The sequence below is a fragment of the Phocoena phocoena genome, chromosome 13 (assembly GCF_963924675.1).
Source record: "Phocoena phocoena chromosome 13, mPhoPho1.1, whole genome shotgun sequence".
In the NCBI taxonomy this organism is placed as follows: domain Eukaryota; kingdom Metazoa; phylum Chordata; class Mammalia; order Artiodactyla; family Phocoenidae; genus Phocoena; species Phocoena phocoena.
Window position 1 is genome coordinate 64,261,979 of NC_089231.1, and position 23,373 is coordinate 64,285,351.

Consider the following 23,373-nt stretch of genomic DNA (forward strand, 5'->3'; position numbering starts at 1 on the left):
AAGCCATATCCTTCTGTGCACAGTCAGTCTCATTAGTGGAGCTCCAGTCCTAAAACTGGGGCCAGAGAATCAAGTGATGGGTCAAGGCATGTTGCCAGCAGCACAGAAGAGTGGGTGGGAATCCTGGATGGGCCAGGGGACCCCAGGCACCGAGTAAACATGTTTGGATGGGGGGCCTGGTCCAGGTGACCTGAGGGCAGGGAGCTTGGTAGAGCACGTCTGTGTGATGCTCCTCTCTCACGCTCTGCAGGCCTCAGCCAGCTGGCCAGGGAGCCTCCAGCCAGGGCAGAACGTGTTCCTGACCCTGTGCAGGGGCAGCGGGGCTCACCCAGCTCCCTATGTGCTTCCAGGCGTCACAGTGAGCAGGGCTGGTCTGAACCCCCTCCTACTAAAATCAAACGCCTGCCAAGGGGCTCAGAGCATCACAATGTGCTCGTGGAGGTCGGGGGGAGAAGGATGCCCACAAACACGGGTCACATGGCCCTCAGCGCTCTACCTCACAGAGGCCTGGGGACGAGAAACACAGCAGACGGAAGCAGAGGCCGGCATGACCACCACTCTGCCCGCACACCTCCAGTCAGGGCCCTCAGAGAAGTGGGGCACATGCTTTCTCTACAACAAAACCTCTTTTGAGACCCACTCTTACAACATTTGCAAACACATGTGAAATCACATTCTAAAGTAATAACTGAAATTTCTTGGGCGTTTAAAAGAAGACCTTTCAAATCTTTTCATCACGATGGAGTGGAAATCCGCCTCCGTCTTCAAAGCTGCCGAACTTTCCTCTCTGTGCTCTTGATGTTGACGTCTAACTTGTCCACCTTGGTTGTGAGCCGGTCAAGAATGTCGTCCTGCTCCTCAATCTCTGTCTGCATCCCCAGGGCAATGTCCTTCAGCCGGACCAGGCCCACGGACAGCTCATCTGTGGGACAGGAGAGCACACATGGGCCTGAGCCAAGTCACAGCATCGGGACCTGCAACCCCAGATGCTCCCCCCATGGGCTCGGCAGCACTGCAGTCACTGACCCCTCTTTCCTGGAAGACAGGCCAGATGCCAGGGCATTGGTTACATGCTCCAAAACATGTGCAAGTGAAGAGAAAGCAGTAGCGCTTAACAGGAAAGCCACTCCTCCCTGCCACCCACCAGGACACCCACTGTTAGTACACAGTGTTTATTTTAGAAATTCATATAGAGCCACACACCTTTCAGCTGCCTTTGAACCTTACATCCCCAGCTCCCTAAAGCTGGGTCAAGCACAGGTCCAGAGTGGCAAAGAGGAAGATCCCCATTTGGAAACACATCTGAGATACACCTCAGGCTTTTCCAGTCTTTATAATAAGTATTTCCCTTCTTTTAAAAAAGTTGTAAAAATCAATCTCAATTCATTTTTAAGAGAAATAAATTCTATAAGACCATGGTCAGCCTCGAGTATGTGAAGGGCTTCCTTAGCACAGTGACAAAGAAAGAACTGACCATGAGTGGGGAGGAGACCAGCCAAGGGGCCCGGGGTCCCCTGATGGGGCTGTGCAGACCGCAGAGGGGAGTCGTGACGTGACTGACTCTGTCCAGATGAATATAAAGCCCCTTCCCTGTGTGTGTGTGTGTGTGTGTGCATGTGTGTGCCCTGAATGTGTGTGTGCATGTGCACAGGGTATGGGGACGGGGTCACACCCAGAGCTGCTTTCTGCCCTTTTACTAGGAAAGAGCTGGGGGAAAACAGAAGAGGTGGTGCTTTGTAAGCCTTTTCACTAAGTTAAAGATAAAATATTAAGTGAAAAAGGTCAAAATACACAAATAGTTGGCAATGGCACCATAAATCTAAGCAGAATCAGATTTTTTAGAAATGGTCTTACTGGGACTTCCCTAGTGGCGCAGTGGTTAAGAATCCATCTGCCAGGGCTTCCCTGGTGGTGCAGTGGTTGAGTGTCTGCCTGCCGATGCAGGGGACGTGGGTTCGTGCCCCAGTCCGGGAAGATCCCACATGCTGCAGAGCGGCTGGGCCCATGAGCCATGGCCGCTGAGCCTGCACGTCCGGAGCCTGTGCTCCACAACGGGAGAGGCCACAACAGTGAGAGGCCCGCGTACCACAAAAAAAAAAAAAAGAATCCATCTGCCAATGCAGGGGACACGCGTTCGATTCCTGGTCCAGGAAGATCCCACGTGCCACAGAGCAACTAAGCCCATGTGCCACAACTATTGAGCCCGCGTGCCACAACTACTGAAGCCTGCATGCCTAGAGCCCGTGCTCTGCAACAAGAGAAGCCACCGCAATGAGAAGCCTGTGCACCGCAACAAAGAGTAGCCCCTGGGGCTTCCCTGGTGGCGCAGTGGTTGGGAGTCCACCTGCTGATGCAGGGGATGCGGGTTCGTGCCCCAGTCCGGGAGGATCCCGTGTGCCGCGGAGCGGCTGGGCCCGTGGGCCATGGCCGCTGGGCCTGCGTGTCTGGAGCCTGTGCTCCACAGCGGGAGGGGCCACAGCGGTGAGAGGCCCGTGTACCGTAAAAAAAAAAAAAAAAAGTAGCCCCCGCTCTCTGCAACTAGAGAAAGCCGGCGTGCAGCAACAAAGACCCAACGCAACAAAAACAACGAAAAGAAAAGAAAGCCTGTGCCCCTGTATCCCATGGACACTGACAGCTGTAAGGACACCCAGGTCTCAGGGAGCTGCCGGCAGCTGGGACGGCTTGGGACCCACAAGGAGCTGCACTGGGGTGAGAAGCTGGATCAGGGAGGGCCACCTGGCAAGGGACCGCCAGCAGGGCCGGGCGTCCAAGAGGCAGAGGGACCTGCCCGGGGCAGTCGTGTGGCCCTATCAGCAGGGACCATGGACGGCCGTGCTGGGGTCCCCTGCGCTGCTCTGTGTCCCGCTCACCCTGCCGACCCAATGCACACCCTCAGCCTCTGGGGTAGGCTGTCCTTGGTCTTCTTCCTGCTGCACTCCCTGCATTCCTGAATCTCGCCCCCTGCAATAGGTCTTCCCTCCAGCAGGCACCAGTGCCAGCCTTTCTTGGTGGGGAAACCTTTGGTGGGGAGGACGGAGGGCCCGCCAGTCCCTGTGTTTCTCTGGAGTCAGGCCTGGCAGATACACCCTCTGCCTGATGCCTTTGGCTCCAGGGCCAAGTCCAGAGGACAAGCAAGCAGTGACCTCCGGGGTGCCCCTGGGCTCCAAGGGCAGAGAGCAGTTGAGGTTCAGGGTGGAGAAACAGAAGGAATGACACCAAAGCAGTTGTCACTGCTGGACGGTGGAATTTGGGTATTGGTTTCCTTAGGGCACTTGCCTCACTTCACAGTTTTCTACAATGAGTCTATGTGCTAAGAAACAAAGGTTAAATGAAGGTTAAATAAAGGATGTGGGTCTGCCTTACGTGTTGTCTGTACCAGTAGCCCGGGCTGCTGGAGTGGGCACTGCCCTGGGAGAGCTGGGGGCCTGCGTCCCCTGGGAGGAGAGAGCAGGGGAAGCATTCCTTTCTGTCTCACCCTCTTTGCCATCCCCTAAGGGGAAGGAGGGTTGGCAAGTGACCTGGGTGGCCATGGGGGAGGTTCACACGCAGGGAGCAAAGGTCAGAGGGGGCTGCTGAGGGGCCAACTCCTCCACCCGACTGCAAATAACCCCCTCCTCTCTCCATTCTCGCCTTCTGGGCCCTGGGTGTAAAGTAGGGACAAAACTGAACTTCTCCTGTGTTTCTGGAGACTGGTTAGGGAGACACCAGAGAAGCCAGCAGGTATGTGGTTACAACAGGGCGCCCTGGAGCCTGAGGCCCAGGAAGCAGGGTGCCTGGCCACGTGGCCAAGGTGCTGCTGGCCCCATGTATGCCTGACCTGCTGGGCCGCCTCCCGCGAGCCTTCCAGTTTTGCTCACCTGACCCTGCCCGAGCCCAGGGCACACGGAGGAAGCAGGGTGGCATGGCCGGGTGGTGAGGGGGGTGGGCAGAGCCCAGGCTGCACAGGGTAGTCCCCAGACCCTGACCCTGTCACTGTCACCTCCCAGACAAGAGGTGGGGACGGAGACAAGCGGGCAGACCCCAGAGAGGGTGAGGGGCTGGGATGTTGCACACGCGCACGTGTGTGTGTGTGTGTGTGTGTGTGTGTGTGCAGGGGTGGACAACGGGGGGCCCCAGCGCACACAAGCCGTGGTGCTGGTGGCGGTGCTCTGGTCTTACCGAGGTTGCTGTCAATCCTCTGGTGACAGGTGCGCAGGTGCGGGTTCCTTGGGTAAGCCTCGGAGCTCATGGCAGAATCGGCCCCTCCAGGGATGGAGTCTGAGTTGACAAAGAAACACCAGGAGGACGGTTAACTGACACACTTGAAATGCCGCTTCACAAAAGTCATCTTAATCTGGAAAACGGGTGGAAGGACTAAGGCGGTTGGTTCTGAGGCCACTGAGAGAGGCAGGCAGGGGACAGGGAAGGGGCGGGAGGGAGACACTTCCTGAGGGCAGCCCCTTGGAGATCAAAGAACCCCAGCCTATGGGTCACCTGGTCAGCCACGGACCCTCGAGCTCAGGAAAGAGATTCATGCACGTAATGGTATGGCAGTTGGAGCAGCCACCACGCAAACCCACACAGGCTCCGGAAAAAGAAACGTTAAATGATGCACATTTACCCCCAGAAATCTTCTCTGAACCTCAGTTTCCAAATGCACACAGAAAAGCCCTGTCACCCAGGTTATGTCTTCTGGGGACCATCTCTTTCTAGACTTGGGGTCTCTCCTTCAGCATGGCCTACGGAAGCCCCTCAGCGCACAGTCTTCTCCCACTTCCTCTGCGGCTTTTGCCTTCCCAGATGAACCTCCTGGCCCTCCTCCGCCAAGCCTCCCTTCGGCTGTGCCCGCAGGCGGCACAGGAAGCATCTGGTTACTTCCAATGTGCCTGGCTCTCTAGGGGTCGACAGAGCCCCCAGGAGGCCTTGATTCCTTTCCAGATGAGGGATGTTTCTGGGCCCATCATTTGATATTAATGGGACGATCTGACACAAAACACCTCCTATCTCACACTCCTTGTCCACACGGCCGCTTCTGCGCCCACTGGGGCTCGGGGGCTACGTTAGCCTCCTTCTGTCACTGCAACAAAATACCACAAACCATCCTTTGGTTCTGGAAGTCAGACGTCCAACCTGGGTCTCCCTGGCCTCAGACCCAGGTGTCAGTGGGGTTGGTTCCCCTGGAGGCACTTAGGGAGAATCTGATTCCTGGCCCCTTCCAGCCCCTGGAGGTCAATCCTTAGCAGCGGCCCCTCCTCCACCCGAGAGCCAGCAGCCCCACACCTTCAAACCTCTCACTCCATCACTCTCTCCTCTGCCTCCTTCCCACTTGCAAAGGACCTTTGCGATTTCACTGGGTCCAACCGGAAAACCCAGGATAATCTCCCCACCTCAAGTCAGCCGATCAACAACTGTACTTCCCTCTGTGACCACGATTCCCCTTTTGCCATGTGACCTGACATATTCCTGGGGCCTGGGGATTAAGCCGTGGATGTCCGGGGGGTCATATCCTACTCAGCACAGGTGTTTCCCTGCCTGAAGATCTCAGAGCTATACAGGCCAGGCTCCCACTCCCTTATCCCTCCCTCCATGGGGGAGCAGGGCTGAACCTGCCATAACGCACACCCCCTGCTCCCTGAGAGAGGCACTGAGGCCCCTGACGCCCCTACCCAGTGCAAGGTGTCCCCGCAGAACCCAGGTGTGGGCGGGAGCACTGACCTGAGTCATTGAGCTTCCTGAGGTTTGGGTGGCTGGCCTGGTACTGTGCCTCCTGGTCTTTACTTGTACTTATGCCTTCTTTCAACCTTTGGATAAAAGTTACGAGAAGAAGAAAGCTTTTAGAAAGGAAAAGCACCTGTGACAGTGCAGTCTTTTCTAACAGTGCCCATGTGAGAAAATCAAATGCCTCTTCTGACCAAGATACAAAGCCAAATGAATATTCTAACTGCAATTATGAAAACACTGAATAAGGGGAGCAACCTACATTCTTTGTGTTACGGTAGGTAAGGTGTAGATTTTCTGTAATGTGGTGATATTGTCTTTACAATAAAAGACAGATACAACGATCTAACATATGAGCAACAATCACGTTTTAGCAGAAACTGAATTATTTTACGTTTGAAAACATGGCATTTATATGCCAGCCAAAATTGCAGTATGATTTTATTATACCTCTAGCCAAAAATTTTGAGGAAAATAATCTCTGATTTTAAAATGATAATCAATGGGCAACTTGAATTAGATATGGGGAAGCTGGACATGAAAACTTTTTAAAGCAAAAATTCTGTGAAGTGAGTCACATTTATACTAATTAGAGTGAACATTCTCTCTTTCAAATTACCAGGAGCAGTAATTTATGGAGACCCAATTCACGCAGAGTTTGCAGACTGAACAGCGGTCACATCACACAATCAAGAGCAGTGGAGAACGCTTCTTGTTTCAAAATGTCTGAAGACAAATCCCTCCCAGTGAGTAACTTTCAGGGTCCTTTGGTCTCTTTAAGGCATGAGAAGTGTCCTGAAAGGCTCGGCCACCCGCACTAAACCCCCCTCTGCTGCTTTGCTCCGGCCAGACGGGCACTGCTCACCTGCTGCTGGGCTGGGGGGCAAGGGTGCCATTCTGCACAGGTGGGGTCTCTGAGGGTTTGGATCTGAAGTAATTCATGAGCCCTCCGAACACACTCTTGATGCTGTTGATGTGCTTCTGGCTGGTCTTCAGATCCTGCTCCATCTTGTCCACCATCTTCTCTGTGCGCTCCAAGGCCCCTCGCTGGCGCACGAGTTCCTAGGGAGGATGAGACGTGATGGCATTGCACTTTCTGTAGCTCCCCGTCACCCGCAGAGGAAGGCTCTCTGTAAATCCTCAGCCAGCACTTGGGGATGGCGCAGCCCCCACCCTAACCTGAGTCCCGCCCGAGCTCTGGAGGGGAAGGTGCCAGCATTAAGTGTCTTGTCCTGATTGCGATTAAACTCTGGTTTTGAACAACCAACAGGCAGAGGTCGATCTGGAGTCGATACGCTGAATCTAGAAACTTGAGAGTTACCCCCATCAATGTCGCTCCCCTTCCCAGGGAGCATGACACACATACGCACCAGCAGGGACGCAGGAGCTGGCGGGGAACATGCTTGAATGCGGGGCTCCGTCCCGGCAGGAGTGACAGTGTAGAGTGGTCTTAGGTGGCAAGAGAACCACCAAAGGCAAAGGTTGGTGCCCCTTGCTGCATGTGCAGGCTGCCCGGGCCGCTCATACCGTGTGTTCCCGAGAAAGGCCTTGTCTGGCTCCTTGCCCTCGTATTAGCCTGAAGAGTGACTTTGCTTCCCAGAGTCCTCAGGTCAGCCTGACAGTCTGCACCAGCAATGTGGTTTACAGGGTGGGGGGCCTTGAGCCACACAGTGTGACCTCTGGAGGGGCTGGAGACTCTAGTCAGCCAGGCAGGCAGCCGTGCCTCCGGGATGTCACACGTCACAGTGGGGGGAGTGCAGGCTGCACACACAACTCCACAGAGAGGGGACAACGGGAAGCTGTGCTTGCTCTCCTGGACTCTGCCCACCAGCTTGTCTCCCTTGAGGATTTTAATCTGCATCCTTTTGCTGTAACAAACCACAACCGTGAGTATAACAGCTCTACTAATTCTGAGTCCTTCTAGGGAATCGTTAAACCTGAGGGTGCTCTTGGGGACCCCCACAACACCTCTAAACAGCACTTCTCACTCTCAGAGGCAGAAGGCTGCAGAGCAGACAGCCCCTGGGCTTCCCTAGCACAACTCCTGGTCAGCAAAGCAAGGTCTCCCAGACACCATGGAGGCCACGGGTGGACATTTTAGGAAGGAGCAGCAGACACAGCCAGATGCCACGGCGCTGGTGTGGGATGTACGACCTGCCTGGACGGTAAAGACCCGGCCTCACAAGGTGCCTCACAGCTAAGAAGCCAGCAAGTTTGATCCTAGAACTTTTCAACAGTTGAATTCAATCACTGATCCTTTATAAAATCTACTGGGAATTACTTAACCGAGCAGCTGATCCTCTTCCTCCATCAGCTTCTGCTTCAGGATAGGGTTGTGCTAAGAACTCTGGCTGCGTCAGAACCAGCCCGGGCTGCCTTGGAGGGGAGGCTCTGGTCAGTACAGCCCCTCACCTGGAGAGGGGACGGGTCTGCCCAGAGGATGAGGGCACCACCCCAACTCACGGGGACACCCAGAACAGAGAGCTGTGATGGCCTCCGTTCCCAGGCTGCAGAGGTGTCCGTCCCCATGTGGCCCACCTCTCTGAACTGAAGGCCTAGCAGGGTTTGGCGACTGTCGAGTGCTGGAAAGACTCAATGAGGTGAGGGGGCCCCACACGAGACCGTGTGCAGGATGTGCTGGCCGGGCTGCTGAGAGCATCCTGGCCCGACTCCCTTTCCGCTGATGCTAACCAAGCTGGCCACTCAGGCCCTCATCCAAGGTTTGTTGCTGGACTCCCTGAACTGAGACCCTGGGCCCCACAAAACATCACTGGCGCGTGCTCAGCAGCCAGAGGGGGCAGGCAGTCTCCTTGGCCAGGGTGGTGAAAGGGCACATGAAGACTGCGTCCACGTGGGACACAAACAGGCAAACCATTAGGGGACTGGTCGCAGAAACAGAAGCCATCCACTAGAGGGACCACGACGCAGAAAGAGCATGGGACTTCCCTGGCAGTCCAATGGTTAGGACTCTGCGCTTCCACTGCTGGGCTGGGCTCAATCCCTGGTTGGGGAACTAGGATCCCACAAGCCACTCGGCGTGGCCAAAAAAAAAAAAAAAAAAGAACACTTCTGCTTAAGTTAAAATTATAAAAAAAAAGAAAAAGATAAGTATAAGCATTTTTTTTTGTTTTTTTGTGGTACACGGGCCTCTCACCGTTGTGGCCTCTCCCGCTGCGGAGCACAGGCTCCGGATGCACAGGCTCAGCAGCCATGGCTCACGGGCCCAGCCGCTCTGCGGCATGTGGGATCTTCCCGGACCGGGGCACAAACCCGCATCCCCTGCATCGGCAGGCGGACTCTCAACCACTGCGCCACAAGGGAAGCCCTAAGCATGTTTTTATACACAGAATATCTCCACAGGGACACTGCAGGAACAGAAGGTGAGTGGCAGGGGGTAGGGGAGCAGCGGGTGGGAGCAGCCTTCACAGCCTTCTGTATCATCTCAATTTTGAACCCTGTGACTAGATTATCACTTCACAAAAATTATACCTTAGGGAAAGAAAAGAAGAAACAAATCATGCCTGAGAAGTGGAAAAGCCTCTATGGTTCTGCACTGTGCTCCCCAGGCCGACCCACCTCTCCTCTATCCTGTGGGGTCAGGACCTGAGGCGAGAGCCTTCCAGAGAGGTGAACCCTACAGGTTTCTCAGGAGAAGGGCAGCTCTCCTTCACTAGAGGTGACCTGACTAAGTAACTTTCCTGCTGCTGCCACGCTGGGCCTAAAAAAGTCAAGTCCTCAGTGTCTAAAACATGTGTCCTGTTTCGGCACCTCTCAGCTGGGTATGTGACGGGCACCTGTCTAAGTTAGGAGGTTAGTTTAGTGGTGATTGGGGTCTGCTGGGACAGAGCTCACCACCAACCCCCCCCCCCAAATCCCCCAGGGGAATGAAAGAGCGATGAAAGGGATTCAAAGACAGTAAGACAACTTGGAGATTATGGGGTAGGGTGGAGACGGGGGTGCTGACCATTCCTGCCTCCCAGGGCCTCCAATAATTGAGAACTGATTCAATCCTGGAAAAATTCCATGTGTAATCGCACTGATGACAGAGCCTGTCACCTGCTCAGTCATGATCATACCGTACCTCTCACAGCAACACCTGGCTTGGCCATGCCAAGCCTCACGGCCTGAGGTGCCACTCTGCCTTTGCCTCACGGCCTGAGGTGCCACTCTGCCTTTGCTCTCATGGTCCCCATTATAGGAAAGAAGGAACTTTGGGGGCAGCATGGGGTTTGTCACCACAATCCTTATGAAACAACGTTATCCTCTGTGTTTTTGGCACTCCTGACCTTCCCTCTGACTGTACTGGGTCCTAAGCTCCTCCTCCAGGCCCTTTCCTGGAAGGCTTCCTGGGCGACACTTTCCTGCTCAGGAGCTGTGGCGTTGGGCCAGTGCCTTTGCGTGACTCTTCTCTTCCTTGGGAAGTCCCTCCTCCTCCTCCTATCTACACCTTAGCCTTAGAAGCCAGATTCCAGGGTATCCTCTGCCACAGTATTCTACTTTCTGTCACTCTGATTTCCTACTTCACCCGTTCTCAGTTGCCAAAGATGTCTTTTTTTTTTGGCTGTGCTGCTTGGCATGTGGGATCTTAGTTCCCTGACCAGCGATCGAACCCGCGTCCCCTGCATTGGAAGTACAGTCTTAACTACTGGACCACCAGGAAAGTCCCCAAAGATGGCTTTTTAAACCTTAGTTGGCTTCCTTGGGCCTGGGACCCTTAATCAAGTGACCCCTCCACCTGGGCCCTAAGACCTCAGGCAATCCTCCCAAATTTAAGTCAACATTTTCCATTTAGACTGTAATGTAGGAATCCAGTAGACACAAGCAAAACTTCCTCAATGAGGCTAAAGACAGGCAGGTGGGGCACTGAGGGATCTGGTGATAAGGAGAAGTGGGGAAGGGAGATAACCCAAGGAAGTGGTAACGGGAGAATGATGGGACGGACCTCAAGACTGTCCAAGACTGTAAGTGACCAGGTCAGAGGGAACTTTCCCAGAGAAAAGAATTACGAAGAGACCCAGGGAAGAACATGATGCTTTAGCTTCCAGAACTACAAATGCTTAAATTGAATTATTTTTACCTGATATAGCAATCACAGGTTATTACATTTTAAAAAACTTTCTAAAGAAATGCCCAACACAACTGTTTCATTAGTACGCTGAGGCGAGAATGTGGTGCCTAAGAAAGAACAGCTCTTACCCAAGGTCCTACTCTCTGAAACCACCTATGGACGTTAAGAAGAACTGCAGAAGCTAAGCTGGGACGGCAGACTGTCACAGACCGCCCCCGTCTCTCCAGGACATCTTCGTCGGTATCGGGAAGGAAACGTAAGGCCCTAGACTCGACCAGACTCGGGGTCCGGCGCACTCAGCAGTGTCCAGGCAGACAAGACCTTCACTCTCCTCCTAGCGAGGCGGAGGAGCGCTCAGTGCCGGGAAGAACCCAAGGTCCATCTCCTCGGACGCTTGACACCAGCAGGCACAGTCCTCGCTGGGTCACTCCAGGAGAAAGGGCTGAAGCCACGGGCCAGGCTTCTGTCCAGGGAATGTGTAAAAGAAACAGACCCTCCACGTCCCTAACCCGGGGTCTGCTGTCTAGAATCCCTACTTACCTGGACCGAACAGCGTGGAGATGACCCCTGACGAGGCGTAGAAAAACAACAACCCTGTGGACTAAGCTCAGGAGATCGCCAGGGGCAAACTGCCCCTTTCGGGTGTGAAAACGCGCGTCTCTACGTAGCTAACAGATTGTTACCGACCGTCCAGTCACCAAAGTACAAGACCCGTCCTGGCTGACCGGTCGAGCCCCCAGGAGCCCCGGCGACCGCGGACTCACCTCGGAGGAGGCGACCCCGATCCTCTCGGACTCGTACATCAGGGACAAGGACCTGCCGGTACTGGCGGCCGTGGCCTCGGCCCGGCGCAACACCTCCTCCCGCAGGGCCTGCTGCCGGTCGGCGGGAGCGCCGGGCCAGTCCGCGAGGTCGCGGTTGTCCGTCCACGGCGCCGGCCGGATGCCCTCGTCCTCCGCGTCGTCGTCGAACGGGTTGTAGCTTCGGGGATAGGCCGACATGGCGCCAGCGCTCGGCCTGGAGCAGGCGGGAGGAGCCGGGCGCGGCCGAGGCGAGGGGCGCTCTCTGACCACGGGGCAGCTGCAGTATCTCAGAGAACCTACAGAAGCTCCCGTACGCCCGTAGCCGTCGCCGCGCAAACTCCTTCCGCCAGAAGCTTGCGGAGGCCCTGCCTCGGAGCCGACCATCGTGCACCGCATCGGGGGGAGGGGGCCACGCCCGGCGCTCGCGACCGCCGCAGGCCGCACGGCTCCCGGCACCCCCCAGCGGTGGATCTGCCCGAGGCCACGCCCCGCTTGCGTAGGCAACAGAGAGGTCACGTGGCGGGGAGGCCGGATGGAGCCGCGCCTGCGCCGTGAGCTTCGGCGGTAGAGATCCCGGTGAGGGAAGCCGGCGGGCGGTGCCGCGGGACGGTGATGGCGGCGGCCGCGGCCCGGGGAGGCGGTGGCGGCGGCTCCGGCTCGGGCTCCGGCGCTGGCGCGTCACGGGGTTTTTATTTCAACACGGTCCTGTCGCTGGCCCGCTCCCTGGCCGTGCAGAGACCGGCATCCCTGGAGAAGGTAGCTCGGCGGCTGGGCGCGGGCTGACAGGGGGAGGGGCCCGGGGCGCGGGAGGCGGGGCGGGGGTCTGCGGGAGGCCGAGGGGGTCCTGGCTGCCGGGGGCGCGGGGTGCTCTTGAGGGAGGAGCCGGCGCGGCTAGGTGCCTAGGGCCGGGGAGCTGGCAGGCGGAGGTCTGGGGCCCTGTGGCGGGCGGGGCCGTGAGCTCGGGCGGGCTGAGCCGCGGGGCCGCCTGGTGACACCGCCGGGCGGGGGCGGCGGCAGGGGGCGCGGGCAGAGCCGAGGGCCGGGGTCGAGCCTGGGGTCGGCTCCCCACTCGCCCTGTCTTCTGTTTCTTGACTCTGGGGCGTTGCCGTCCTCGGGGAAGGGGCGCTTTTCCGCGCTTTGCCCTCAGTGGTGAAGGGCGGATGAAGTAGCGTATCTGGAAGCGGTTTCTGAGACGCACATTTGCTGCGCATTGTTTTTCTCTGAGACTAGAGGGGGCGTTAGACCGGCTGAGAGAGGGTGTTTGAAGAAAAGAATTCAGGCCCCGGGGGTTCCTTATCTTGGGAGAAAGGCAGCCTCAAGAGTGCCTGGGACAGTGGGAAAAACGCAGCTTTTAGAGTCGGAACGTCCCTGCACCGTCACTGTATGTCGTCTTGGACGTTCCTTCAACCCTCAGAGCTTCTGTGTCCTTATCTGTGAAATGAAGTGGTTCTTGAGCATTAAATGAGTTCAGGCAGAAAGTGCCTGGCCCAGAGTTAGGCTCAGAGTAGGTGGACAGTAAAGGGCAGCTTTCCTCCCCCACCAGGTCGTGATGATGAGTGAGCACGAAGGGATGGGATTATTCTTCCCTGCAGCTTCCTGGTGGATGGAAAGAACGTTGTCTGACAGCAGAAGAGCGCTTGGGAGTGGTTTTATGGCTCTGGTGAGGGAGGTGAAGCTAAAAGGCTGTTGCACACACCTTGGCAGAGTGACCTTGTCCTTCCTTGGCTTTGTAGGTTCTCAGACTTGCACAGTGAGCAGGTCTTGGGAGACTGATGCCAGCCTGACTTCTAGTTAAAGGAGGAGTACAATAGAATGGAAAGACTATGGGCTGTAGCCATAAGATCACCTGAATTTAAATCCTGTGTCATTCACTTACATTCGTGTGAGTCTGGGCAGGTCAGTTCGCCAGTCTGATCCTCTGCTTTCCCCTGCAAAATACAAGGGCCATACTTGATACAAGTATTGCAAAGATTGACAGAATGACATGAATAAAGGGAGGCAGGTGGGTGCCTAATGAACGATCACTGTTATTGCATGAGCCTGAGTGATGGACCACAGTGCTGCTTTATGGATTCAAATCCATGCCAGCTAGTCAGCACATTCTCTTCTTAGGAGGAGGACCAAAAGTTGTATCAGAAGTTTGCTTGCTGGACTTGGAGAAGAGGGTGCAGGGAATTGGATGATCTTGAAGAGGGTCCAGCGGCTCTAGGAGTGGCAGCACCCTTCCTCACTCAGTAACTGAAAAATGCACCTTCAGCTCAATTCACCTTCTTCAGTCTTCTTCACTAGTCACAAGAACATTCTGTAACTGCAGCATAGTTTTGTATCTTAGTCAAGATGACACAATGTTTTACAATGAATTAATGCAGCTTTTAGGTTGGGCTCCCTAATACCATTCACTTTCATCGGCTCATTTACAAACCATAGCAGGAAAGAGTTAACAGAGCCCGGGCTGCTGTTTTTTTAAAAATTAAAACTAGGCGGGCTTCCCTGGTGGCACAGTGGTTGAGAGTCCACCTGCTGATGCCGGGGACACGGGTTCGTGCCCCTGTCAGGGAAGATCCCACATGCCGCAGAGCAGCTAGGCCCATGAGCCATGGCCGCTGAGCCTGCGCGTCTGGAGCCTGTGCTCGGCAACGGGAGAGGCCACAACAGTGAGAGGCCCGCGTACCACAAAAGAAACAAAACAAAACAAAAAACTAGGCTATTATTGCCAGTGTCTTTCTTATTTTTAAATTAATTTGTTAATTTACTAATTTATTTATTTTTGGCTGCGTAGGGTCTTCGTTGGTGCATGCAGGCTTTCTCTGGTTGTGGCAAGCGGGGGCTACTCTGTTGCAGTGCACGGGATTCTCATTGCGGTGGCTTCTCGTTGTGGAGCATGGGCTCTAGGCGCATGGGCTTCAGTAGTTCTGGCATGTGGGCTCAGTAGTTGTGGCGCACGGGCTCTAGAGCACAGGCTCAGGAGTTGTGGCGCATGGGCTTAGTTGCTCCACGGCATGTGGGATCTTCCTGGACCAGGGATCAAACCCGTGTCCTCTGCATTGACAGGTGGATTCTTAACCACTGTGCCACCAGGGAAGTCCCCGGGGCTGCCGTCTTCAAAAGGGCTTGCTCACGAGGTTGGCCCTTGGCTGGCATTGGGAACTTTTTGCTTGAACCGTTCCTTCCATTCTCTAACTGATCAGGATGGTTCACTGTGTCTGACTCTGTGTAAGCAGCATGGTTTACGGTGAGCACCTGCTTTCCTTCTGGGAATCTGGAATTTTGATGGTTGCTAGGCAGGCAGTGCCTAAATGACCAGCCCCCAGTAAAAATCTTGGCACAGACATCACTCTCGTGTTACTGCATTGCTTGCTGCTGTAAGGGGTGTGTGCTTGGGGTGCACCCTCACAGGAGGGAGAGACAAGAGGAAGCCCTTGCACAGCTTTCTCCAGACTCTCTACCTGTGTCTGTTTCTCTGGCTCGGATCCTTTCACTGTAATGAAATTTATCTGCAAGGAGGACTATGTATGTGTGTGTGGTCCTGAGGACCCAAAGCTACTTCTTTCTCAAGAGGAGGTTTCTGTAGGTGGCTGATTGCATCGGAAATATGTGAATTCCTCTTGTCCTCATCTACGATTTTGAGACTTGATTGTACTTGGGATCACTGTTACTATTTAGTCCTGTACTGTATGTCTGCTTGCTGCACTCCTCTACTTTAAAACAGTTGATGAGAAGCCCTTAGCATTCCTAAGGGAAAGATTCTTGAGGTTCTTAAGAGTAAAAGAGTTTCTGAGTACCCAGTTTCTGAGTACCCTTTCTGGGATAAGAAAGCTGGAGACTTAAGCAGGGAGATGAGTGTTGAAACCCCGCACCCATTTCTTTGTTTTCATTTCTCTTTCTCCTCCTTTTTTCCAGAGAAGACAGAGGACTGAGTGGGGCCTGATGCAGATAGGGTTGACCCAAGGAAGGCTGTTTTCTGAACTAGACCTGACACCTCAGCTCAGACATGGGAGCTCAGGCAGCCTGACATGCTTTCAGTGGCACTGAGACACATTAATGACACAACTTACCCTATCTTTGTCCCTCGGCATGCCACAGTGGGGTTGACTTACTCCATTCACCCACCCTAACCCCAGGCCGTGAAGCCAAGCCTATCACTACTGAGTGCATTTTACTTGTCCTTAATTTTTCTGTTTCATCCAGAAAACATTTATTGAGCACCTATTGTTAATTGGTATGCATTAGGCCAGGTAAATAAACTCCTAATTTGATTGCTTAGGTGACCAGCAACAAGTCAGTTTTGCTGCAAGTCCCCCATGTGCTCTTGTGCCCCATGTCTGGTGACCAGACTCCTGCTGTGTTCAGGTAGCCAGACCCAAGGGCCCTGGGCATCTATTCTAGGATCCTTATCTGAGCTTTGACCTCTTCCTGTTAGGCTGCCTCTAAGACTGGAGTCCCAGCCCTGAGGCCCACCCCTGGGATTGCAGCCCACCTCTGAGGACACCCTCCATGAGGCCCACTCAGGCCTCAGCCCTCCCCCTCTGGGGGAAAGAGAGGAGAAAAATTGAGAAGAGAGAGAGTCCTGCCTACACTGAATCCATCTCTGATTTCCATCTGCCTGCCCATCTTTTGCTCTACTTTCCTGGATCTTGCCTGTCTTGAGAATGTTGCTGAGCCACCCCTGCTGAGCCTCCTCCTGGCTCTGCCTGATCATACTCCTCTGTACCCTGGAAGTCAGGGGACCTGTTCCTGCCTATTCTCACCTGGCCTGTGCCGTACTAACGGACCCTGAGCCCAGGATGTGGAGAGTTCTAGGCAGAGCTGCAAAGCAGGCAGCATTCCGTGCCCTCCTGCTCCTCTTCCCACCCTCAAGAGGCTTTGATCAGACTCCTTCCCCATTTCTGAAAATACTCTCTCTTATTCAGTTAGGGTGCCAGAACCTTGAGGTCAATAAACTATTGACCTGATGTTTAAAGGGCACTGCGGCATTAGGGACAGGCTGGACCCGCCCTGGTGGACAGGTGTGCTTCAGGAGACGCTCTGGGTAACTCTTACAAGTAACTGGAGGAATATGTGGCCAGGTGCTTAGGACAGTGAGCTTTTTGGAGTTCATGTTTATCCAGTCTGTCCTTTAGAGTGGTCTGCTGTGGAGTGAAAATCCTGGTATTGGCATTTTTTCAGCATCACGAAGCTGAAAATTTCCCATCCTGCTCCCATTCCTTTGTGACGCCATGTTAAAAAACAAAACAAAACAAAACAAAAACACGGAGAGGAGAGAGAATAAGCTTCGGCAGAGGATATTCATGTTGCTAAAACCAGTGTGATTAAATCAACTCTAAAATATTTTAGGAAGAAATTGGAAGAAGAAAAATATCTTACCTGTAATCAAGCCACATTAACTGTATTAGTTTTCTGGGGCTGCTGTAACAAAGGGCCACCGTGGCTTAAACAACAGAAATGAATTTTCGCACAATTCGGAGGCTGGAAGGCCTTGATGAAGGTGTCAGCAGGGCAGGTTTCTCTACAAGCCTCTCTCTTTGGCATCTAGATGGCCGTCTTCTCCCCGTGTCTTCACATGGTCTCCCTCTGTGTCTGTCTGTGTCCTAATCTCCTCTTCTTAGAAGGACACCAGTCAGATTGGTAGGACTGGCCCTCCCTCATCACCTGATTTTAACTTAATTACCTCTTTCATGACCCTGTGTCCAAATACAGTCACATTCTGAGGTACCTAGGCATTAGGACTTCAATATATGAATTTGATGGAGGACACGATTCAGCCCATGACATTAACCCATCAGCACTGTCATTTCTTAAAGCTCTTTTTTAGTTTTTAACCATATATAGCTATGTTCACTTTATTGCTTTTTGCAAAAGTAGCCCATATTTATTATTTTGATAGTGGCATGTCACTTTTTGCGTTGACAGACCATACTTAAGCATTTCTCTGTTTAGACTTTCTAGTTTTTCCATGTAAAACAGCATGTTTGTACACTTAGCATGTTGTCTTCTTCTGAATTACATCCTTGTGTTAAGTCACTGATGGGTCTTGATGTTTACTGCCCACCTGTTTCCAGAGGATTGTACTTAGTTGTGATAGCATCAGCAAGACACCTTGTGCATGTTTATAGCTTCACAAGGTTGGATTTTGCTGTATTTTTTCCTGGCAACTCAGTCAGCCTAAAAGGGTACCTTATTCTTTTGAGCCCAAGATAATGATATTGACTGTGGTTGGCTATTTATATTGTGAATTAAGCAAACAGCTCCCAAGGCAGAATTGCTAGGATCGTGTGATGTTGCTGTGTTTTTGTTTTCCGTTATGTGGAAACTTGAATGTTCTGTGTTCTCTTCATGCTTGTAGTCCTGCTGCTTGAGCACTGACTCCTGGCTGTGACCACTCTGGGTTTGCTAGGTGGGCACACAATCCTGACCCTCAACTAACTTACAAATTAGTAGCAGCAGTATTAGGTGCAGGGCTGGCCAGTGTCTGTCCAGAAAGGAGCTGGTGGTGAACTGTGTAGGTTTTCAATAAAAATACCCTGGGAGGATATTTAGCTGTTTTGTACTTTGCTGGGGTGGGAGTGGGAGGTGCAGATAATTTCTAATTTGGGCCCCAAACCTTTTCTCCATGGCTCTTAATAGGTTTGTGAAGAATGTAATATAAGGTAAAAAAGTGAAAAGTGCTCCGAGAAAGCAAAAGTATTGGGAGGTTACCCTGAGTTGAGATTTTAAATAGGGATGGCTTAGAAGCCATGAGGATGGGCATTTGCAAGTACTAAGCGCATTGGCGAGGGAGGGTCATTTCAGATGGAGAGAACAGAGGGCACAGCACAGAGGAGAATGAGAAACAGCAGGTGATAGTGTTTGGCGGAACAGGATGTGTTTAAAGAGAAGAGTGGAGATGAGGCTGGAGAAGAAAGCAAGTGACCTTGTTTATGTTCCTAGACTCAGAGTCTGCATCTAATTGATGAGACAAGGAAGATCCCTGGATGTTTCAGGGCCTGAGGCTGGTGTGCGTTAGGAAGCTGATTATGGCTGTGTTGTTTGTTTCAGTGCCCTAGGGAGAATCAGGAGTGGTGTGTCATTAGCAGTCTGCTCCCCCAGAGGGCAAAGATGTTCTATTTCTGACTCCTCACTGTGGATTCTCTTTTTTTCTGTCAGTGTTTGCAGTTTGCATCCAGTAAAAATGTGGTTGCCTCCAGTCCCTTCCACCAGCAGCTGTTCCCATCATGGATTTTAGTTGCTGAAATGTTTCTGTGTACTTATTTTCCTGGTTTCTTATTTATATATTTTTGTATTTGCTTCTCTCATGAAAAAAGCTTGGCCTTTTGTGAACATTGCCAAGCCAGCCAGAGCCCTACTTTCATTTGTGTGAAAACCTGATGCGTATATACAGGTTTGAGGCAAAACCTCTCAGGTCTCCCTTGCATTTATTCGTTGAGTCTGAGAGGCTCTATCTTTGCTGTGGAAGCCGTTCTCTTCTGAATGTTTCTGTTTAGAGCTGGTCTGGAAGCCGGGATTCAGGACAGCCAAGGGTACACCATTATGAAAGCAAAAGATGGTGACCTCATCCACCCATTCATTCATGCACTAAGTCTCTGAGTGCCTGCTGATTGCCAGGCACTGTGCTGGGCCCTGGATGGGCACCTTGGAGGGACAAATAAATAGACATGATCTTGCTGTCATGGCGTTTACCATGGAGGGAGACAAACAACCTTAAACAAAGAACTACAAGTAAATATGATTTAAAATGGTAACAAGTGCCATGAAGCAAAAGTAAATGGTATAAATGGTATAATTTTTTTTTTTCGGGGATCGACTTTATTTGGGCTTCTCACAGTGGTTAGAGCCACTCTGTCTTCAGAACAATCACAGCACAGGAAATGCGTCACTGAGGCTGCCCAGAAAAGTCTGACCAGCTGAATCTTATTGCTTAAAATACACATATTCACAATAACTGATAAAGGGTGATGTGCCTCACACAGGAATGTGTATTTGCAAATCTTCCAAATGTAGCACCAAACCCTCAACCAACCCCTTTCTTCTAGTTCACCTGGAACATCAGACTCCCTCAAATCTTTTTGGCTCCCTCACAAGTCCTTCAGCTCCCTACTTACGTCTTTTGTCATGCAGGGCAGCCTTATGTAGCAGGGGCCAGACTGTGATGCTGGACTCGAGCCCAGCTCCACGCACTGTGTTTTCTTCTTCTTGTGCCTTTCGGGTTGGATGCTGCAGTGAACCCAGCATTAAACACATGGACCAGTTCCCTACTCTGACTGGGGAAGGAATCCTGAGAGCGCCAGAATCCATCCCTTCAACCAGTTAACTCAAGCAGGATTCATTGTGGTAAAACTTGATCTTGAGACACTTCAGTGAGTTGTTTGGGATAAAAACAAAAAACAAAAAACAAAAAAAGGTGGCAGGAAAAGCATCTGAGGGCTGCTGGCACACTCCTGCCCACTCTCGCCACACACCAGCCACGCGCTGGACCTCAGCAGAGGGAGGTAAGCCCTACAGCACTGTGGTGGCCACCAAACCCTCCTGGCAATTCTGGGCAGGGCTGACGTCTGGGCCACAGCCAGTCCGAGCTTGACACTGAAGATCTAGTCCAGCTTCTGTCTGAGGCTCCACCTTGGCCTTCTGTCCCGAGCGGTTGTGGACACCCCCAGGGGCTGACGCCGAGGGCCAGGAGCAGCTGAGGGAGGCAGACAGGCTCAGAGCACGTTTCCGTTTACAGGGAGCAGAACACAGGCCTCTGAGTGTCCATGGAGCAATGTGCAAATTTCAGTGATGGGTAGAGTAAAACCTCTACTTGGAGCACAGCATCTCTGGCAAACGTGGGGACTGCCGCCGACAGTGCTGCTGAGTACACCCAAGTGCACAGACATTTGCTCAGTAAACAGTAAATGCGTAAAATAAATTACCTTGAGAGGGCTGCGCCTGCTCCAAACGTGGGTAATGTGAGCAGTGTCGCTGCTGATCAAAGTGTATTCACAGGAAAGCAGGGCTGGGGGCTCACACACGATGGACAGACACACACAGGTTATCCAGGAAGTCACTGTATACGGACTGCACTTTGTTCAACATAGATTTTGGTTTTGTGGACTCCAAACTCAGACACTCATTCATCTCACAGCCTTGGATTTGTCTATTTTGTGTGTATGTGTGTGTGTGTGTATATATATATACACACATATATATATATATACACACATACACATATATACATGTGTATTCGTATATATACTTTCTTTTCTTACCATAACATCAATGCCTAGTCTGAATGTCATCGTTCAAGAGTGGGGGAAGAACCAAACTCTTCATATGAACAGGGCTGGACGGGGAATGTTAGTTTCGGCAGTTTGCTCTTTCCATTCAGATTATTCCTGTCAGAGCTCAACTGGTTTTTGAAGCCAAACTACAGTGATAAGGATCCTGTGGTCCTTCAGGATGGCTGCCTTCACCCTCCTACCTGGGCCACTTAGACACTTGACATAGGCTACAAAAATTAGTTACCCCATTCAAGGAGGGGCGGAGCAGGGAAAGGGCAAGAAAACCACAGATAACCAAGGCATTTTTTCCAAATGGTCAGTTTGAAAAAACAAATAAATAAAACAACTTATTCAGAATCAAGAGAAAATACTGTGTGAGTCAGGCTGCGGGACTGCCCTTTCTCAGGACCCACAGCCTCCTCATTTGTTCGTAGAGAACAGTGAGACGTGAAGGCCGGCAGATGTGTGCTTGGGGTGGAGGAGGGTACTGATCACCTGTGGGCACAGATCAAAGGGCAGAGATGCAGAAAGCTACACCTCTATCTGCTGCCACAGCACAGGGCCTCCTGCTCACCCACAGGAGGTCCAACGATAGCCCCCACTCAAGCCTGCACACAAAACATCTCCTTCTGGCTCAACTGTAGCCAGGACTTTTTGAAGGCCAAGTTGGAAAAAAGCCACAAATTTTCCTTTTCCAAAACAGAATTCTTGCCTGCCCATTGGTCAAGTTCTTATTTTCAGCTCGCTTTTTTTTTTTTTTTTAAAAGAGAAAAACCAAAGAGAAGGCAGGTGTAATGTTCCACACTTGAATCAGTCCGCAGCCAGAACCTGCTGGGAAGGGACCCCTCCAGGATGCATCGTGCCACCTCGATCTCGTCACCTGGAATTTGAGAGCACAAGCCCTTTACCAACCCACCATGCAACCGCCGGTCAGCTCTCATCCACCCACAGGAGGATCCCAGTTACGGCTCCGGAGACACTGGCAGCAAGGGGCAACAATCCCCGGACCTCTGGGGGTTCACCCAGGGCTGAGACCTGCCACCTCTCTTGGACTGAGATGCGGCAAGGTTCTCGTAAACTCACACCAGAACATGAATCCACTCCATCACCAAGAGTCACCTCAGGGCACAGTCTCATCCCCTCCTTGGGGGCTTCTGAAACACACATATCTCTGACCCAAGCAGGTAGTGAGACCTGATGTAAAGGGGGACAGGGTGGGGTATGAGGAATGAGTCACAGGACAACTTCTTGGCCCTCCGTGACACTGTGTTTCTATGGGGGGCGAGGCACCCACACCCCAAACTACCTGGAGATGCAGGAAAATGCAGGAGCAGAGGGGGAAAAAAAAAAAAACAAGGAACACCGTCACTTAATGCTTCTCTCATGGTTCTCCCCTATCCTGGTTGCGTCGCCAAGTTTTCGGGTGCAGCCAGGGCCTGCTCTGGCTGGGGGAGCTGCTGCTCGTTGATGGTGTTCAGCATCAGGCAGTCAGGCAGCCACGGCGGGTGGGGGTGCCCGACTGGGCCTACTCCTCCAAGGGCTGGCAGAGCCCTTCCTCCTTGTCGCCAGGGGGCAGCACGTGGCAGCTGTCGCAGAAGTCCAGGGGCATGTCCAGAGCATCGTCGATGAGCACATTGAACTCTTTGAGGTCGTCATCGTGGTGGCCCCAGTTGCGCACACACACCTCAATGCCCGAGTCACCTGTGAAGCTATGATGTCTGCCGGGTGTCTTGTCTTTGCTGTCAGGGAGGGTGCTGCCCTGCTCGGAGCTATACTCTTTCAGCAGCTCCTCCTTACATTCGGAATCTTTGTCCAGGAAGGTCCCAAGGTCCACCTTCCCCAGGCCGGCCACAGAGCCGCTGGACTCCATCCCAGGGGCTTTGGTGGCTGCTGGGTCTGCTGGCATGTTGGAGGGCTCAGGGTCAGCGATGCTCGGGGGGTCACGTGCTGCTTCTGCTGGGCCTGACAAGGGGCTGCTCTGAGCCTCCTGGGAGCCCCTGGTGGGATTGGCGCCTGGGGAGCTGCCACCTGTAGGGCCACACTGCTGCCCACAATTACTCAGCGCTGCCATTTTATTTCAGGTTTTCACCAAACTATTTACTACCTCCTTATGAGGAAGTGGTGAACCGACCTCCAACTCCTCCCCCACCATACAGTGCCTTCCAGCTCCAGCAGCAGCAGGTCAGGATGAATGATGGTCCACACGAGCCAGAACCACCAGAGTTCATAGTAGTAGTTGCAGCACTGAGACTGTTCACAGCAGGGTCCTGTGTCACAGATGTAGCTAGCTTTGATTGTTAGTACCCACGCAGGTTTCCTTATCCTGCAGGGGTTCAGCCCTGGCTGACAGGGGGCTGGGCAGCGCCTGGAGGAGCAGGTGCGCCATGCCACCCAGGAGCCTTCTCCTCTCCATCCCCCTCCCGCTCCTGCTCCTCCACCACCAGCTGCCACCTCCCTCCTCCTCCTCCCTCTCCTTCTCTTCCCTCTAAATGGTGTAATTGATTTACAGTGCACACCTGAAACATTGTAAATCAATTATACTTCAATTTAA

At 52.9% G+C, this 23,373-nt stretch overlaps 2 protein-coding genes and 1 pseudogene across 4 annotated transcripts in view; 1 reads left to right on the top strand and 2 right to left on the bottom strand.

Annotated features, from left to right (window-relative positions):
- Positions 1 to 646: 646 nt before the first annotated feature.
- SNAP29 (synaptosome associated protein 29) lies at positions 647 to 11,837 on the bottom strand. The gene is made up of 5 exons (XM_065890465.1): positions 11,530 to 11,837; positions 6,563 to 6,759; positions 5,695 to 5,780; positions 4,159 to 4,257; positions 647 to 922 (listed from the first exon to the last, which is right to left on the bottom strand). The coding sequence occupies exons 1-5, from the start codon at positions 11,764 to 11,766 to the stop codon at positions 765 to 767; spliced, it is 777 nt and encodes a 258-aa protein (XP_065746537.1). The 5' UTR covers positions 11,767 to 11,837; the 3' UTR covers positions 647 to 764.
- A 305-nt stretch (positions 11,838 to 12,142) lies between these two features.
- PI4KA (phosphatidylinositol 4-kinase alpha) overlaps positions 12,143 to 23,373 on the top strand; it is a 94,600-nt gene continuing 83,369 nt past the window's right edge. For 2 of the 3 annotated variants that reach the window (XM_065889924.1, XM_065889923.1), the window contains exon 1: positions 12,181 to 12,324. In XM_065889924.1, the coding sequence (XP_065745996.1) occupies positions 12,181 to 12,324 (144 nt within the window). Of the gene's footprint in view, positions 12,325 to 23,373 lie in introns of all 3 variants that reach the window. The other variant, XM_065889925.1, reaches the window with a different exon arrangement.
- Positions 22,217 to 22,893, bottom strand: LOC136133148 (WW domain binding protein 1-like; annotated as a pseudogene).